At 46.0% G+C, this 18,036-nt stretch overlaps 1 protein-coding gene across 2 annotated transcripts; it reads right to left on the reverse strand.

Annotated features, from left to right (window-relative positions):
- Positions 1 to 1,898: 1,898 nt before the first annotated feature.
- On the reverse strand, positions 1,899 to 8,415 carry LOC130853766 (spermadhesin-1-like). 2 transcript variants are annotated; one of them, XM_057736081.1, is made up of 5 exons: positions 8,355 to 8,415; positions 5,982 to 6,011; positions 4,936 to 5,071; positions 2,636 to 2,823; positions 1,899 to 2,173 (listed from the first exon to the last, which is right to left on the reverse strand). In XM_057736081.1, the coding sequence occupies exons 1-5, from the start codon at positions 8,398 to 8,400 to the stop codon at positions 2,169 to 2,171; spliced, it is 405 nt and encodes a 134-aa protein (XP_057592064.1). In that variant the 5' UTR covers positions 8,401 to 8,415; the 3' UTR covers positions 1,899 to 2,168. The 2 variants fall into 2 exon arrangements, with proteins under 2 accessions (XP_057592064.1, XP_057592065.1); XM_057736082.1 differs by lacking the exon at positions 5,982 to 6,011 and having other exon boundaries at positions 8,355 to 8,402.
- Positions 8,416 to 18,036: the final 9,621 nt, after the last annotated feature.

An 18,036-nucleotide genomic window follows, 5' to 3' on the forward strand; every position in this document is an offset into this window, starting at 1 on the left:
GAGACAGGCTGGAGGCTCTGTGGGGACACATCTGGCAAGAACACACATACAAGTGGGTTTTACTATTGTCCCAACCTGAGCCCCCTCAGAGGCAAGGACAGGAAGAGCCAGAAATCTCTGAAAATAGCAAAGGGCAATGCAGGGAAATTTTCAGAGCAGTCCATCCATCTGAACCCTTGAGAAATTGTATAAGCCATGGGAAATGGCCCACATCTTCCACCTCACCTCCCTCTGTTTGTATCTCAAGCTTTTCTTGACCACACTGTTTTTTTCAAGTTTACAGAAGCAACATTTGAGTAGACAGTCTAAGCCATATTTTTCAGGCAGCCATCTGCAAGGTGTCCGTCATCCTAGGGCACAGCTGAGTAACTTAGTGTAGGTCCCGACTCCACATCGGGTCTGGAGGGACAGGGACCCCTACTTGCCCAGATGACATCGTCTGTCTCAGCATCCTTTATGGGCTATTTGGTTTAGCCTACAGGTGAGGGAAATGTGATTCCCATGCCAACATCTGTGACAAGTGGAGAAAAATGCAGAACCTTATTGGAACATTGAAAATGCAGCTTTGGCCTTTTCACTCATTCATTCATTTAAGAATTACATGTAGGACCTTATAGTTTGAGTCCCACAGTGGTACCCCCGGAATGAATATGCAACAAGTACTATATACTTAAACCACACAGAGATCTACATGAGGTAAGTGATGGGGCAAAAGGAGAAAGACCTGTACCCGAGAGAGTCAGGAAGATGTGTGGGTAGACTCAGCTCTTCAGCTGAACCATGACATACTAATGTGGGACCCCAAGGAACAAGCAGGTGAGTCTGGAAGGTGAAAGGATGCACTGCTTGCAGAGGCGACCATGTGAGCAAAGACCCGGTCCTGCCCAATGCCCTGCAGTGTTCAAAACTCAGTGTGTGATGGCCTAGCACTGAGAGGGGGAGAGGAGAAAAGAGGTTAAGGGGAGGGAAGGGCAGATGGGGAACAATTTCCTAAAACTCTGCTAAGGTGGGTAAATTTTATTCTGAAGGCAGGAATTCACAGAAGGGTTTTCAACAGGAAGTGAAAATGGAATCGGAGTGTGTTTAGTTGCCTATGCTGGAGGGCAGAGGGTGAACTGGAAAAGTCGAGGATAAAATTTTCCTAAAATCTACAACACCAGCAAAGAAAACCCACCTCTAGAGACTCACTTGAGGAAGGGAGTCCCCAGTGTGACTTTCTGAGCTGGCCTCATCAAGAAGGTCCACACACAGGCATTACTGTTCCTGAGGAAGTCAATGTCCCTGCCCCCCAGTCTGTGAAGAGACCTCTGCATTCCCCCTCCCCTCTGAACAGAAGGTGAGGACATGGAGGTAGTTTTAGGCCTACAGGTGGCTGTGCCATTCATGGACCACCACGCTACTGGACCCTCCTAACTCCGCATCTGATAAAATGCAACATCATCTGAGTCTGATGGTCTCACAAACAATGTGGGCTTTATGCTTTACACTTTTCCTCTTTTCAGACCATTTTAAGGGACACTGATACACTATAATTTATACTTGGATGGTGGGAACTAGAAGAAATTTAACACATCCTCACCACACATTCTTTATCATCAAGCACATTGCCTGAAATTTAGTAGAGAGCTGGGCCAGCATCTCATTTCTGTGTCTGTAGAGGTTTTTCTTGTGCAGGCTTAGGCACCATAACAGTCCCAAGACAAGCCTCAGACAAATGAAAGTCCTTCTCATTATAAAGACCTTCAGAAGAGCTTCCAGTCACTCTCAGTGATGCCTGAGGTACCAACTCTGTGAAACGAGAACTCTCAAACTAAAAAGAAACAAACCAAACCAAACACAACCCCCCTTCTCCCCAGAAAGCCCCAAAACCAAAAGCACAAATCCAGACCCAGGTAAAGAGACTTTATTCAAAATGATTATAGCAATAAACAGAAGGACCCAACCACAAGATTGGCAAGTACTGAAAGCTCAGGAGTGAGAAATCTTCCTTTGCAGGGAAGAGACAGGAGGCTGGAAAGGATGGAGGAGACAGGATGGGATGAGCAGGTGTGATCAGACAGGGGATCAGTGATGTCTCTCCTCATGGTCAGCTGATGCCAGAATAGTCTTCCAGGAATATTGTTCTCATTTGCGATGCTTGTCCACCCTTAGGTGTGAGGCAGGGATCACTAAGCTGTGAGATGGAGAGCAGATTAAGTAGAGTTTAGCAAGCATTTTCTTCCAATTGATATGTGGGGGGAAATTTCAGCTAATTCTTAATGAGAAAAAATATCCACTTTTGAGGGACTGTCTCTGGTTTGCTCTAGGTTACATGTGCCTAAGGGATTTTAATAAGAGCTGGGAGGGAAATTTTATATTTGAGAGGAAATGGCCACATTATCTAGATGTAAAAAAAAATTGTAAAAGAATTTTCATATCAGCTCTTTACAACCGACAGATCTGGGGATGCAGAAATGCTGGGATAGAGCTGGTGTGTGTTTCCAGAGTGGCTCACTGGGTCACACTGACCCGTGCTCACCTGGTGATGGTCAATGTTGTCTCAAAAGTCATGTAAACAGCCACATTCCCAGCTCTCACACAGTCATGCACAGACAGGGGAGGGGACATCAGCAAGTCGCTGCTGCCTCCTACCTACCCTGTGGATCCTGAAAGAAAATGATTTGATAGGAAGAAGCTGGGTGGTCAGACTTTCTGCTGTACTTGACAGTCATGACATTGGTAGAAGATCGATAGTCTTTGTCTGAAACGTCACAAATCTTCCCATAGCTAGAAGATCCTGGTGGTCCATCTAGAATTTCCACATACTCTTTACCACAGGTGAGCCTGTTGGAACAGAGGGAAACAGGCATGAGTGTTTTGCATTGAGGTCCCTCCTGCAGGCAGCCTTCCCCACGTGGGACTCGACACAATCACACAGCCCTGCTCACAAGACATCCCAGGCTGCTGCCCACAAGGAAGGAGAGTCATCACTCTGAAGAGGGGACAGTCACCCAGGGCCCCCCTCCACGAGAGGACTTCCCCTCCCCCTGGGCTGCAGGTGACTTTCACATCTCCTGGGCAGCCCCACTTACGGCTCAGGGAAGCCCACACAGGACTTTGGGATCAGGAGCCACTGTCCTTCAGGTCACCCAAGAGTCACAATACAGCCAACCCTGAGGAATGTTTCCTGGGACAACAACCCCTGAGCCAGGAGAGGGCCCAGACATGAGAGCATGATGCCACTCCTGGTTCAGCCTCTGCATCCCTGGCAGGTGGGGCCCAGGACCCCAGCTCGGCCTCCAGGACCAGCAGGGGCAAGAGGGGCATCCACCTCCACCTGCTGTGGGCAAACTGCACATGGATGTTCTCCTGCCTGCTGAGCTCTCCTGTCTCCTTCTCCTGCCATCAGCCCTGGTCCCCAGCTTGTCATCCTCTCTTAGCCACCAGCGTGTCTTCCACACAAGAGGGGAGTCCTAGCTTCTCTGGGCTAAAAGAAGATAACAAAGGGACAGCTCACAGGACACACACGTGGCACCCTGTATAGTAGCTTGCTCTTGGACAGGCTGATTCCTCCCTGGTGCCAAGGACAGTGAGACCCAAAACCAATCTATGTCAAAGTCAAGGGGAAAATAAGGGGAAAATTTTAGATTAACCCATCCCTCTGACCTTATAGAAATGGTGATGCCGGCAATGCCTGCCTCCCTCAGCCATGGGCTGGGGTTGGGTGGTTGGACTGAGCCCCACTGTGAGGCAGATTTTCTAGGCTGTCCTCATTCCACAGAGCAACTCCTACACCCAGTGGGAGTCGTGACCCCGTGGAAGGTCTTGAGGAGCAGGGCCTTCAGTCACAAGATAACATCACCTGTCTCAGCCATCACTGGGAGCTGTGTCGCTTCGTCTACAATTGATGGACGTGTGGTTCCTGTGTTAAAATCTATGAAGGGGACTTCCCTGATGGCGCAGTGGTTAAGTCTCTGCACACCCGATGCAGGGGCCTGTATTCAATCCCTGGTCAAGGAACTAGATTCCACATGCATGACGCAACTAAGAGTTTGCATGCCACAACTAAGGAGACTGTGAGCTGCAACTAAGGAGCCCGCCTGCCACAACTAAGTAGCTGATGAACCACAACAAAGACCCAGCGCAACCAAATAAGCAAATATTTTTTTAAAAATCTGTGAAGGCTACCCTTCTATAGAAATGCTGTAACATTGCTACATTGGAAATGCTTTCTGTTGCCATATCACTTCATCTCCTTTTCCCATCATCATTCATTTATACTTTTTCTCTTTCTGTGGTTCATTCATTCATTCATTCACTCCTTAGTTAAAAAAAAATGCCTTGACTCCCAAAGATAAGACTCCCTTTCTCTAAACCAAACTTAGACATAGGCAGGAGTGATATTATGCTCTAAACTCCACCCAGAGTTTTGCATGGGGTAATGAGTGGGGCACAAATCAGGGAAAGATCTGCCCACCTGTGGACAGAGTCAGAAAAAGGTTTCAGGTGTGATGGAAAAGTTTGTCCTGGAGCGAAATCATGAAATAGAACATGAGGACCTTAAGCAGCAGGCGGTGAGCCTGGAAGAGGTGGAAGGATGCATCCCAGGCAGAGGGGACAGTGTGAGCAAAGGCTCAGAGCTGCCCAATGGTCTGGTGGGTCCACAGCTCAGTGTGTGATGGTTCAGCTCAGAGAGAGGGCAGAGGGTAGATGAGGTTAGAAGGGAGGGAAGGGCCAGATGTACCATGAAGGGATTTGAAAGTCATGCTAAGACAAGTAAACTTTAAGCAGCGGGCAGGGTGCCAATGAAGGGTCATTACTGGGGAGTGACATGGAGTCAGGATGTGTTTGGATGTGTGTGCTGGTTGGTACAGGGTGAACTGAAAGAGGCCAAGAGGGACACCTTTCCATAAAACTGTGACATTGGCAAAGAAGACTCACGTCCTGAGCACTCACTGGAGATATGGTATTGTTATCCCAATTTGGTAATTTGGGTCCATCTGGATGGTCCAGACACAGTCAGTTTCCGGTCCGTAATAGGTGGCGATAACTCCATATTCCCCTTTGATGATTCCCCCACACTTATGATGCCCTACAACAGAAGAAAGGATTCCAGTTCTCCAGAAGCAGCACCAGGCCCATGGGGGATGGTGCTGTCCCTGGGCCCCGCACCACTGCAGATGGTCCTAACCTCCTGATCCCCCATCACAACCCAACATCCACAATCCAAAACCCACAATCCATGACCCACAAAAATGTGGGTTTTTATGTTCTACTCTTTTAAGAATTTTAAAGGGACCCATATCCAATACTACAATTGGTTTTGATACCTGAAAAGAAGAAGAGGTTAACACTTTGTCAACGAAATATTTTTTATCAAGTGGGGATAAAACAGCGCTTCCCTCGTTGGTGTTTATATCAAATGAATTTGAATTTGAGGTCATCCTGGAAATCACTAGCGCAATCAGTCAATCCATCAATCAATCAATCATCAATGGATCAATCATCAATCGGTCCCCACATTACGAGGAAGCCTTTCCTGCTGCCCAGCATCACTCCTGCTGCAGTCACGCCCTCTCCCTCGAGGCTCTCACTTCTGACACTGGACATAGTGATGCCCCTCAGCCCCCCAGGCTCCATCATTTGGAGGCGGCTCCATCCTCCTGGGACATCTGCTATGTGGAGACGAGACGGGGTCCCTGTCCCTGCCTGGTGAGGCTGTGCAGGCAGGAGTGCAGGGGTGGGGCTCCCTGGGCTGTGGGAGAGGGGAGGTGGGGAGGGGAGGGGAGGAGGAAAGTGTGGGAGTCCTGAGAGGTCAGGGGAGAGGGTACTCTAGGGATTGTTAAGAACAAGGCAGATGATCAGGTCCAGAAAAGCCACGTTCTTTTGACCAAAAAGGTAAACCGATACTCGCATTTCCAGGAGAGCCATCTGAACTGCAACCCCAAAGCACTTCTCTGTCTGAGGAGCAGGAAATGGTGAAATAATATGTCTGCACTTACTGGGGAACCAGTCATATGAATCCACTGCGGCTGGAAGGACATCAAAAGAGAAAAACAAAATGAGAAGCTGGAGTCATGGAAGGGTCAAGGCTCAGCACACAATGCACACACTGTGCAGAAGGGCTGTGTTTCCATGGAAAGTGCTGAGCACTGTGAGGAGAGCAGGGCTGTCCTCATCCCTGGGAGGACCTGGTCCCACAGGGACAGGGCAGAAAGGAGGTCTGGCACTCGGCCCTCAAAGACATGCTCCTTCAGCCGTGACCCCCTGTGTGTCACCTCCACTCAGTGACTGTCAAGTGATGCTCTGGAGCTGCTGTCAGACAAGGCCACTCTCAGGAGGGCGGGGCTTCTCCAGGCAGCCCAGGGTGGGGGGTGTCTGCACTCAAGTGTTGAACTTGCCTCCTCCCAGCAAACCTCTCAGTCCCTGGTGAACGAAGACAGATGGTCACTCAAGAATAACCTGAATATGTCTTGTCGTTCTTTAATGAGACCAGTGATGAATTTGCTGTTGCAGTAAATACACTGCATAAAATTTTCCACGGAGGAGAAATGACCCATCTTAATTTATGGAGTTTCACTGTCTCAGGGCCCTGAGTCAGCTGCTTGGATCGAGGGTCCTGACGGCAACCACTCGGCTTCCACTGCTGATGTGCCCTGTGCTTTATCCTCATGGGGTGATGAGTGGGCACAGCACAGCTCAGGAATCAGACGGCTCTTGTCACAGTCCTGTGGGCATGAGGGCCAGATGGCTTTACACAAGTTGTTTATTCTCTCCAAGCCTCAGCCCATTCATCTGTAAAATGGGAATTTAATGGTAACATCCTCCTTGGGTTCTGCAGGGTGACCCACACATACACGGCTCAGCGCCCAGCCCCGGGAGGCTCTCCCCTACGTTCCCTGCCACTGTCAACATTTTAAGACACATTTTATTGCATAAACTTGATGATATTTCTTTCCTCAATAAATCAGATATAAACAAATGCTCTGGAAACTATTTGACCATAAATGACAACCAGGACATTGCGAGACCATCTACAGGTGTTCTTCGTGGGCCCTGAGGAGGAATTGGATTGAAGGACATGAAGGAAACCCCCCCACACTGGGGTGTTCATTATGTCTGCTCTGGAAGATATAAATGAACGTTTGACTTAAAGCGCAGAAAGTGCACAACCAGAAATCATCCCCATCCCCTCTGGTGGCCCATATGAACTGGAACCACATCTACAGTGAACTCCTATGATCTAGAATCTGAGGTCTAAGCTTTGAAGCAGGGGAAACATGCAGCCCCTTGTAGGAGTTCAGGACATGTCACACCAAAACATGCCATCTTGGCATATTGGTGATTTGAACTGAAGGCACATGAGAAACAGAAGATGCAGGAAGGGCTCTGATGGACCCATTTCTACCTACAAGCTGCCCACAGAATATCCCATGAGAATGGCGCCCTCCCTGGACCAGGGAGACAGCAAGGTCCTCATCAGAGGAGCCGGGGATGGACGCTGACAGGGATCTGTGCTCACACACTGACTGCACGAGCCCCGTCCTTCCACTCGCCCCCCACAGCTCCTAGTGCAGACCCACAGGTGACCGCAGGAGAGGAGGGGGGAGGGGAGGGGAGGGGACAGGAGCAGGAGTGCGGAGAAGATGAAAAAAGGTGCTGGAATAGCAAAGGGGGGAGAAGAGGAAGGACAGAAAGAGACCGAGACAGAGAACGAGGGAGATGGAGACAGAGATTTCCCTTAAGGGATGGACGTCTTCCATTTTCCCTCCCAGCATCAGGAATCAGTCTTGGTCTCCCTCCTGTGTTCAGGGCAGTCCCAGCACCCAGCCCCCTGCAGGGCGAGTGCCTCCCCTTGTCAGGACACCCTCCGCCCCTGCTGGGAGCTGCTCTTCCTGCTGTTCATTCCTGAACGTGTGTTGCTCCGACATCTCAAGTCCCAGGGGCAGTTCTAGAGCCCACCCCCCGCCATCCTGGGGCTCCTTCAGGGGCCCCGTTTCCCCCTTCTTTGCCCCCACCCCCTCCAACTCAGCTCCAGCCAGAGTCCAACCTCCAGCACCCACACAGTCACAGCTCCAAGATCTCCTCCAAAGCAAAAGCCCATCTGGTTCACCTCAGCGAGATGAGAGCCAGGAAACACAGGTCAGAACAGGGACAGGAGAGCTCAGAAAATGTTTAAAAATCACTCTGTTCTCAGCCCTGGTCATGGCCATCCCGGTGGACCCCTCCCCCTCCAGTCCAGGGTGAGAGGCATCTGGTTGGAGGAGAGTATCTTGCAGACTCTCTCCTTTGGCAACAAGCGACCTGCACAGAATCTCTAGGTGGAACAGGATGCAGACAGGCCCAGGAGCAAGGGCCTCGGGGCCAGGATTTACCTGAGCTGAGCAGCAAGGCCCAAGGGATGGCACTGGACAGCTTCATCTTCCCAGGCCTGGCAACAGCCTCAGGACTGAGCCTGGCCCTGGAGGCCCGGGACTATATAGACACAGCTGCTGACACCTGATCTCCTCCCTCCCTCTGGAGCCCAGGCCAGCAGGGCTGAGGGAGCTGAGGGGCTGCGGGAGCCTGGGGCTCTCTGCAGGGATGCAGGCTGCCTCCTCCTTACCCCTTGTCTGTCTCAGACACTCTCTGTGTCCTTTCTCACCCAGACTGGGTAACAATGGCCAGTTTCTTCTCTTCCTCTCCTCTTTCTGTGGTCCTGGATGGAGGGTGACAGATTGGCCACAGGCCACTGGGACCCCCTGTTTGGGGAGCCCTCCTGCTGGGGTTTAGCTACAGCATTGTCACCTCTAGTAACTTGCAGAAACCTCACAACACCTTGGACAGGATGGGAACTGAGACCCAGAGAGGCCACGGTACTTGCCCACAACACAGTGTGACCATGGCAGAAGCAGGACAAGGTCTGACCTCCTGGCTGCCTGGTCTCTCTAAGAGCCCTCCTGTGTCACTCAGGGGGAAGGCACAGAAACAGCCCCTCGTCTGCTCCAGGAGTGGGTCAGGATGGGTGGGGCAGCTGCAGTACATATCTGCTTGTGTGTGGTGTGTCCACAGCACTGACACGTGTACACATGCTGGCATTTGTTCTATATTTATCCCAAGATGTGCGTGACTAGAGAGAATGTCACAATTATGAGAACCCAGCAGAACTGCCTGTGGAACTACTCTGGCAGTTTCTCAACAGTTTAAACAAGAGTGTCCACATGGCCCAGCTTTCCACTCGGTATTTACCCAATGAAAGGAAAGCATATGTCCACCCAGAAAAGTGTGCCTGAATATTCACAGCAGCCTTATTCATAGGAGACACAGAGTGGAACCAACCTAGAGGTCCATCCCCTGATGAGTGGATCAATAAAACAGGTCTGCCTGTATCTGGAAGTCATTCAGTCATAAAAGGCAATGGCAGCCCGACTGCCTTCCAAGGAGCTCTAACAATTACACACCAACCAAGAGATCATGAGAGTCCATTTTCCTGAAATCTAAACAACTCTGGATTTTATAAATTTTTCAAATTCCTTGCTATTCAAAAATCCTATAAATAATGTCTAAGTTTTAAAATTGTCTATTTCTCCACTTTCCATGGGACTTAGCATCTTGTCCAATGTTTCTAGTCCAACCCTAGCTCTTTTCTGAAATGCCTCTACCTCCATATATTTTGGCCAACTTTGTATTGCTGTTGTCTCTCTCATCTGTTTTTTATGGATTGCAGAGACTTCCTGACTTTTTCAATCCATGTCTTTCTTCACAGAGGCCCTAATGGGCTCGTAGTGTGGAGGAAGTTTCCTCCTCAAGCAGAACACAGGGAAGCTGCCTTGAGCCATCTGGTCTCAAGCTCTCCTGGCTGATGAGGGGAGGAGGAAGCGTATTGGACAGTTTCTCCCTCTCAGGATACAGTGTTAATTCTGCTTTAGTGGCTAAACTCCCTGGTTATTACTTCTAGAAAATGCAATAATTCCTCACAGTTTTCCTTTCATCTGGAATCTCCCTTTCCTAATCTTTCCCAGATACCCTTTACAATTCCCTACATGCAAAATACCCACTGGCTCTGTCTCTGTGCAGTGGAGAGGACAAAGGAGCTCCCTAAGTGGATGTAGATCGCCAGTGGGAGCACAAGCAGGACCCAAGGGAAGAAGGCAGTTCCTCATCTTACATCTCAGCCCAAGCATCTGCCTTCAGCTCCAACGTGTCAGGCCCACTGTCCTCCACAGCAGCGTCCAGGCAGGGCTGTGGCTGCCTGGGGAGAAAAGGAAAGCACAGTCCCTTTTCCAGGGACACTCAGGAATCAACACCCTAGGTTCCTAAAGTCACCACATCCTCTGGAGGAAATTTCTGGGTCTTAACCCAGCTCTGCTCTTAAGCAGCTCTTGAGGATTTGTGTCCCTCAGATGTTTGTTCCCAAAGATCACACTGTTTTTCTGAGGGGCCATAAACAAGCCTGGTTTCCTCCTTCACTGTGGACCACTCCACTCACGTCTTTCTTCTCCTTCTCCATGAGATGTGCTAGTTGTCTCCATCTGGCTCACAGGCCCCCTAAGTGCCTTCCACCCCTTCAGAACTTTCCAGCTTCTCTCTTTCGAGACCGTCCCATGGATGGGTGTCATCTCCTGCCCAGCGCCCAGGCTTTTATTCTCAGGGAGCAGTTGGAGGGTCTGCTGGGCATTTTGTCAGCTGCCTCCCCAGCATGGATTCCCTCCTTGTTGACAGAGAACCACAATTTCATTCAGTTTCTCTTCCCCCTGCGTGTCCCAGGGGCCTCAGAAGAAGCTGACTCCAGACGCAGTTCTGAAAACTGGCCTCAGTGGTGGAGGAGGTGGTGTGAGTGTCACCAGGAGGCTCCCAGTCCTGGTTAGTGATGGTGCAGGAATGAGCATGTCCTCCACATGGGCCAGTGAAGAGAAAGGAAAGGTCTGGCTGCAGGAGAGGTGGGAGAGGTCTCTTCTTGAAAGCAGGAGATGAAAATCCTATGGAAAAAGTATTCTTGCTTGACCAGGAGAAAAGAAACAGTCTTCTCACCAGAGACAGGGAGTTGAGGCTGAGAGAAATCTGTACAAACATACCTTGTTAAAATAACTCATGTTCCTTGGTCTCCTCATATATTTTAGTGACTTTCTACTTTTGCCACTATTTTTTCACCCTAGAATATAAGCACTCAGGACTAGTCATTTCTTTGGGTTTTCATTTTCTTGAAGTGACTCCCAGGTAGGAGCAAAATAAAGTTTGTAATTTGTTTCTTCTGTTAATCTGCCTTATGTCATTTTAATTGGTAGTCCCATTAGAAGATTCTATGATGATTGGGGAGAAAATTTTCCTCCTTTACACCACCATATTCATTTTTTCTTTTCAATGCCATCATATTTGCTTTGCAGTTATTATGTTAGGTATACAATTTAAGATTGTTCTATGTTCTTGATATATTATTGTTTTCATTATTTTTAGTATCTTTATAAGTTATTTTTATTAAATATTATATATTTGTTATTAGTATTTCAAAGTCATCATATGTGGGGAGGAATGGTTTGTCATTTTCATCACAATTTTCAGTCTTTCTGTGTTCTTGTTTTAGGTCTCTGGAATGTAGAATATATGTAGCTTTATTTAAAATTTCTATTTAATAAATCATCTCAAATTTTTAGTACAGTGTAACTACATGCATCATAAACATATATGTATATACGTCTTAAGTGTGCAGCTTATTTTCAGCATCCAAGAAATCCCCTAGTGACCACTCCCTGTCACTGAACCACCTCCTCCAATCTCCTCCTCCTCCTCCTTAACCATTATCTTAGCTTCCAGCATTATGAATTAACCTTGTCTGTTTTGGACTTTGCATACATGAAACCCTTCAGGATGTACTAGTTTCTTTCTGGCTTTTTTCATTCAGTATTATGTTTCTGAGATTCACTGATGCTCTTTTTTGTGTGTAATGCATACCATATGTTCTCATTGTTGAATAGTATTCCTTTATGTGAGTATACAATTATTTTTTTTCACCAGTTTTCTCAGGATAGGAATTTGGGTAGGACCAGTATTCTACTCAATGGTGCTGCTGCAAGTGTTCTAATACCTTACTTTGAGTGATCAGACAAAACCATTTCTATTCAGTATATAGCGAGAAATAGAATTTAATGTACTTTTTTTTCATTTTTGTAGATACCGTCAAACAGTTTTCTAATTGATTATACCAGTTCACACTCCTAACACCTAAATGTAATAGTCTGTATTTTAATTGTATATTTTAATATTGAATGATATATTTAAATGTATATATATTTTATAATTTATTTATTTATTTATGTTATGATCACATATATAGTCTGACATTTCTACACTCTTGTGTTTGTTTTCAGTTTTTCTTAAAACCTTTTTTGTCCTCTTCATGCCTTCTCTTTATTTAAAAAAGAGGTCTGTTTTACCTCATTTGCTTTTTTTTTTTCTTTTTTACCTCATTTGCGTCTAATGATTTGGAGAGAATTTTACATTTTTAGTGGTTAATTTAATATTCATAAAATGCTACTATAATTATAGTTTTTATGTAATAAAGTCTGCAGTTATTTCACATTTCTAGAATCCTTCAAAATACACAAAATTTAGCATGCAGTAGCTACTCATTGAATAACCCCCATCACGTTACCATAATTAGATTTTAAAATTGATCACTCAATTCATCCAAAGTTGTTCTTTGGACAGTCAATGCTTAACTACAGTTAAAATATTTTGTTAAGTGTATGCTTCCTATTGTGCTCATATTCTCTCTGTCTTTCCCTCTTAAATTTTCTCTTTCAGAACTCTGTTTCTTAATAATCATTTTAGTGAAATCAGTGGGTAGTAAGCACACTTTGGTTGCCTCACTCTGGTTGGATTTGAAGTTCTAGCCTTCTGGTTATTTTTCCATACCTTTTAAAGATGTTGTTTTATTGTCTTCTGGCTCTGGTATTGCTGATGAGAAGCTAACTGTCTGTTCTATTACCTTTCCTTATATATAATCTGTTTCTTTACACTGTTTTAAGATACAATATAGTGTATCTATTTAGGCATTTATTTTTATTTATCCTTATCTATTCTACTCAGGCATCTTCATTCTGAGGATTCATTACTTCCATCTATCCTAGAAAATCTTGCCAAAACTCATCAAGTAATTTTTGTCGGCAATCCACCCCCTTATCTCTTTCATTAAAAAAAGCTCTTTATCTTTAATTATAGTATTATATGAATCCCCAAATTTCCTTCAATTTGTTTATTAGGTCTTGGACCATGTACAGCCTAGAGTGTATCCCATGTATTCCAGTACTTCATTTCCAACATTTCTAAGTAATTATTTTTCATATCCACCTGTTCTATTGCTGATGTGTAGCAACTAATTTTTTTCTCTTAAAGCAAAACTTATAGCTCATTCTGCCTCCTACCCACCCTTCCCTTCTCTTTTCTTCCTGATGTGCAGAAGTCAGATACAGCACAGTAAGGGATCACGAGGAGGGGCCCCAGGGAGAGGCATCTCAGCGTCGTGTCCACCAGTGCCGAGGGATACAGAGTGCTGAAGGAGAGGGAGAAGCAGTGAGGCGTGGAAGCAGCATGCCTGCTGGCTCAAGTTCATGGACACAGGGGCTGCCATGGGAATGTGATGGCAGCAGAAGGAGCTATTAAAACACATGAATGGGGTAAGGATAGAAAGAACTCAGATATTTGAATTAAAATTGAAATTAACCTATGTTATCATAGTGATATGTACATACACATATATATGTATGTATACAAATGTTGATATAGAAATATGTATATATGATTACATATATATATGTTTACATATATATATATAAAAGATGTGTGCAAAGATGCAAATAAGCGTATGTATATTTCCCAGCTCTCCCCACTGAGAAGACCTGGAAGCAGTGATCCCAGTAGCAATGAGCACACCAAGTACCACGAATTGATTTCTAAAGGGTATATCCTACGATAGGAGCCAAGACTCCTTGGAGAAATGGTTTGTTCCAAGGGCTTAGGAAGGAGAAATACAAGTTGAGCCTGGACATCATTTTGTACCAGATAATGAGGAAATCCACAAAGAATGATGGGAAAATGTTAAAAGGACTCAGGAGCCACCTAGAAGTAGCCCCAATGGTCAAATATAGTATAAACTGAGTATGAAAATATATAATGATAATAATGGAGTATAACCATGGAATAAAATAGCAATCAACAAGTTCATATTGATATTAATTAGTAAATTAATAGTAAGCAAATAAGAAAGCAGAAAGGGGAAACTCTCCCTTAGAGTAAAAGGCCAACAGATAATTGTGGAAGAAATGACACAAATATAAAATTGCCATTTCATAACTATCCTAGTTGTCTGAGATTTCAGACAGTTGTCTGAATTCAAGCAGGAGTTATCAGTAGAAGACAATGATAGTGAGAGAGATTTAAATAGCAAAACCTAATGACTAAATCTCAAAATATCTTCCCACAAGTTGGTAATAAATTACACGGAGAAAGATGGGGACTTGCCATGGAGATACCAGACTGTAGCCAACATGAGCAGGCAATCAAGGTGAAGGTCACCATGGGTGGGCAGGGTTGACATCACGTGACCCCTGATGTGACGCACTGAAGGAGCAGAGCATCATTCCTGTGATGACCTTGCTAAGAATCATCAGATGCACCCAGATGGAGAGTCACTCTATACACTTCAAGTTCCTCACTCTGGAAACTATCAAGGACATGAAAGGCAGGAAGGGACCAGGGAACCTTTCAGATTGGTGAATACTTAAGACACATGATAGCTAAATGCTGTGGGTGTTTCTGAACAATATCTGGACCCAAAATGAAAGAGACATTCAAGGTGCAGTTGGTAAAAATCCTAATGGGCTCTGTGTCCTGGACAAGAGGATCTTATCAGAACTAATTTCTTGACTCGGTGATGATGCAGAAAGGCATCTTTGTTCTGTCTTTTTCAGGAGTAATGGGGCATCTTGTCTACAGCTGACTCTCAAATAAATCAGAAAGTCACTAATGACAATAGGAGTAGACAGAGCTGGAGACACAGTGTTGGAGCAAATGCAGTGAGTTGCTAATTAAGGGATCTGCTTTAGGGGAATGTGACCATTTTTTGTGTTATTCTCACAACTTCTCTGTGAGATTGAAAATATTTTACAGTAAACTATGTTTTAAAAAAGAACATGTTATGTCTTCAATTATACCATTGGTCACCTTCAAGATTCTTATTACAGTCTTTGCAGGAGAGTTCTTAAATAAATCTGGAATAATGAGGTAAATCCATAGAGACAGAAGCAGATTGGTGGCTGTAAGGGTGTGGGGGCAGAGGGGAAACAGATGACCCTTTAGGGTTTGGCCTCATTTAGGGCTTATGAAAACGCATTGGAACTAAGTAGAGGTGGTGGTTGCACAACATGGTGGTTACACCAAATTCTACTCAAGTACACCTGAAGGTTGTTCATTTTCTGTTACGTAAATTTCACCTCCTTAAAACAATTTCCCAAACAAACTAATTTAGAGTGAATTGTTGTTCCAGTTGCTGATTTCCTTGGCCAAACATGCTTACTGTTTCTTTCAATAAACGTGTTGTCTTTGGTTTTGCAGGTCCATTTGGAGCGGGATGTCTTTATGAATCTCTGTGTCTCTATCTCCCCTCCCCCAGCTATATCCCCATCCTCCACCCCCACACTCTCCTCTCCTGGTCTTAGTGGTTTTACAGGCACCTCCATGTGGCTCTTTCCTGGGCCAAGAGCCCAGAACCAACTGAAACTCTTGCAGAGATACTGGGAAAGGGCAGATCTAGCTGGAGATCTAGTCAGAGATCCAGGAGCACCTGGCTGTGTCCATCTTCCGCCTCCCACAGCGGGGCCCCAGGTCCAGCAGATTTTCATCAGCCTCCCTTAGCTGGTGGTCGTTGGGTGGGTGGATGCACATTGGTCCCCGTGTAGTTGGCCGGCTCCTGGCCCTTCCAGCAGGTCCTGCCATGGGAGATACGGGGGCTCCCGGCTCCCACTTCAACCATGAGATTTAACCCACTGGCCATTTGTGTATCATCCATGTTTCTGGACCTGGGAAACTACTCTCTTATTTGAATCTATGAGAGCCTTTTGTGTTTTTCCTATGTTATCCATGTTGCTATGTGCTGAACACCAGCGAGATTTTCCCAGGAGGAGCTCACTGCAGCCTCTTCACCCGAAGTCAAAGGAGTGTTTCTCAAAGTGGCTGAAGAGCCACCCCCTTCACCACGCCAATTAAAAGCTCCCAGGTGAAATTGTACATTCTAATCATTTGCAGTTTATTGCATGTTAACTGTATCTCAATAAAAGTTCTAAAAAAGAAAAAAAAAAGCTCCTAGGTGGTTCTAAGGTTTGAAAAGTACTTAGAGTCTGTGATTTCTTTTTATCAAATTAACAACTCCTTCCCTGCTGATCTTTGCTGAGGAATTTCCTAGAATATGTGCATGTGGTTTTCACCATCCTCCAAGGCTATGAGTATCTGAGGGATAGAATCAAACCTCCCAGAGCCGGGCCAACTGCCAAAGAATGGACTCTGCTCATTCCCCAGGGCAGATGCTGGGACTGGTGCAAGGACCAAGAAAACTACCATTGAAAGTATTTCCTTTAGGGGCTTCCTAGTTGGCGCTGTGGTTAAGAATCCACTTGACAACACAGGGGACATGGGTTAGATCCCTGCTCCAGGAAGATCCCACATGTTGCGGAGCAACAAAGCCCATGCACCACAGCTATTGAGCCCTGTGAGCCACAAGTATTGAGCCCAAGTGCCGCAACTACTGAAACACATGTGCCTAGAGCCCGTGCTCTGCAACAAGAGAAGCCACGGCAACGAGGAGCCCGCCCACCACAACGAACAGCAGCCCGCACCTGCTGCAACTAGAGAAAGCCCACATGCAGAAACAAAGACCCAACACAGCCAATAAATAAAAATTAATTAATTAATTAATTTAAAAAAGTATTCCCTTTAGCAGAAGTTCATAGCTTATCAACGTACTTTCTTCAGAATGGTCACATCAGCTCTGGGGTACATAAAAAAGAGTCTTTTGCTAAACTGAGAAGAAATAACCTTTATGCTTCCATTCAGAAATGGTCTTCCCTGGACCACAAGGGTGACACGTTCTCAACTACACAATCTGAGTAGCCCTGGTCTCTGGCAACAGTGGATGGTCCTGGGTGAGGCACATGTGTGCAGCAAGGCCAGCCTGAGTCCTCCCTGATATCTTACAGCCACAATTTCAGGAAAGGATACCCTCCCCCTGAGGTGGCCAAGCTGACAGGGGACAGACCTGGGGCAGATGGCTGCTGTCTCTCCCAATGTGAGGAAGGTACTTGCCTATGTGTGAGGACAACACACTTAGGGAAGCAGAGGCAGGACAAGTAGAGAGGGTAAGAGCCTGATGACATCCTTAGAGCATCTAAATTGAGCTCTGGCTAAAGCCTGTCCACACTGGACTTCACAGTTATATGAGCCAACCAATTCTCTGTGCCCTAAGCTAGTTTGAGTTAACTTTTCATCACATGCACATAGGGAGGTCGTAACTAGTGAATACCCCTAGAGTTATCTTTGAGTCTTCATCCCAGATTAGAGTTTAGGAGGATGGACACAGTAGATTCTGAAACATCCAGAGATGCATGAATATCATCCAGGCCAACTGGCTGCATTAACAAAACTTAAGGTTCGGGAAGGATCCAAAAGTTGATTAAGATGAAAGAAAATTATTTAGTCTCTCCAATTGAAAGAAAGAAACTAACAGATACTAAGAGATAGATAAGGCCAAAGCTGGGATGAAGGCTATCTGTGAATTTTGGCCAGCCCTGTGGACTCAAAAGTTGTGATTCAGTCAAAGGTACAAGGAAAGACTCTACCTGAGCAAAACCTCTTTTTACACCTGCGATGGTGCAGCCAGAGCCCAGCACCAGATTGCCCAATGGACAGCTGTAAGGACTCAGCTAAGAAAGCATGCCTGAGGCTGCCTTCTGGATGTCAGTGTTTTCAGTCCCATGTTCCTCTGCAGGAAACTACTGCCAAGTGCAAACCCTCCAGGGCCTTGTGAGTCTT

This window comes from Hippopotamus amphibius, chromosome 5, assembly GCF_030028045.1.
Source record: "Hippopotamus amphibius kiboko isolate mHipAmp2 chromosome 5, mHipAmp2.hap2, whole genome shotgun sequence".
Taxonomy (NCBI): Eukaryota; Metazoa; Chordata; class Mammalia; order Artiodactyla; family Hippopotamidae; genus Hippopotamus; species Hippopotamus amphibius.

Excerpts from the sequence above, each read along its gene's own strand:
- LOC130853766 (XM_057736081.1), bottom strand. The coding sequence starts at position 8,400 with ATGAAGCTGTCCAGTGCCATCCCTTGGGCCTTGCTGCTCAGCTCAG. Across the intron at positions 6,012-8,354 it reads GGCCTTGCTGCTCAGCTCAG|CCGCAGTGGATTCATATGAC; the intron begins GTAAATCCTGGC and ends ATGTCCTTCCAG. Across the intron at positions 5,072-5,981 it reads TTCATATGACTGGTTCCCCA|GGCATCATAAGTGTGGGGGA; the intron begins GTAAGTGCAGAC and ends CTTCTGTTGTAG.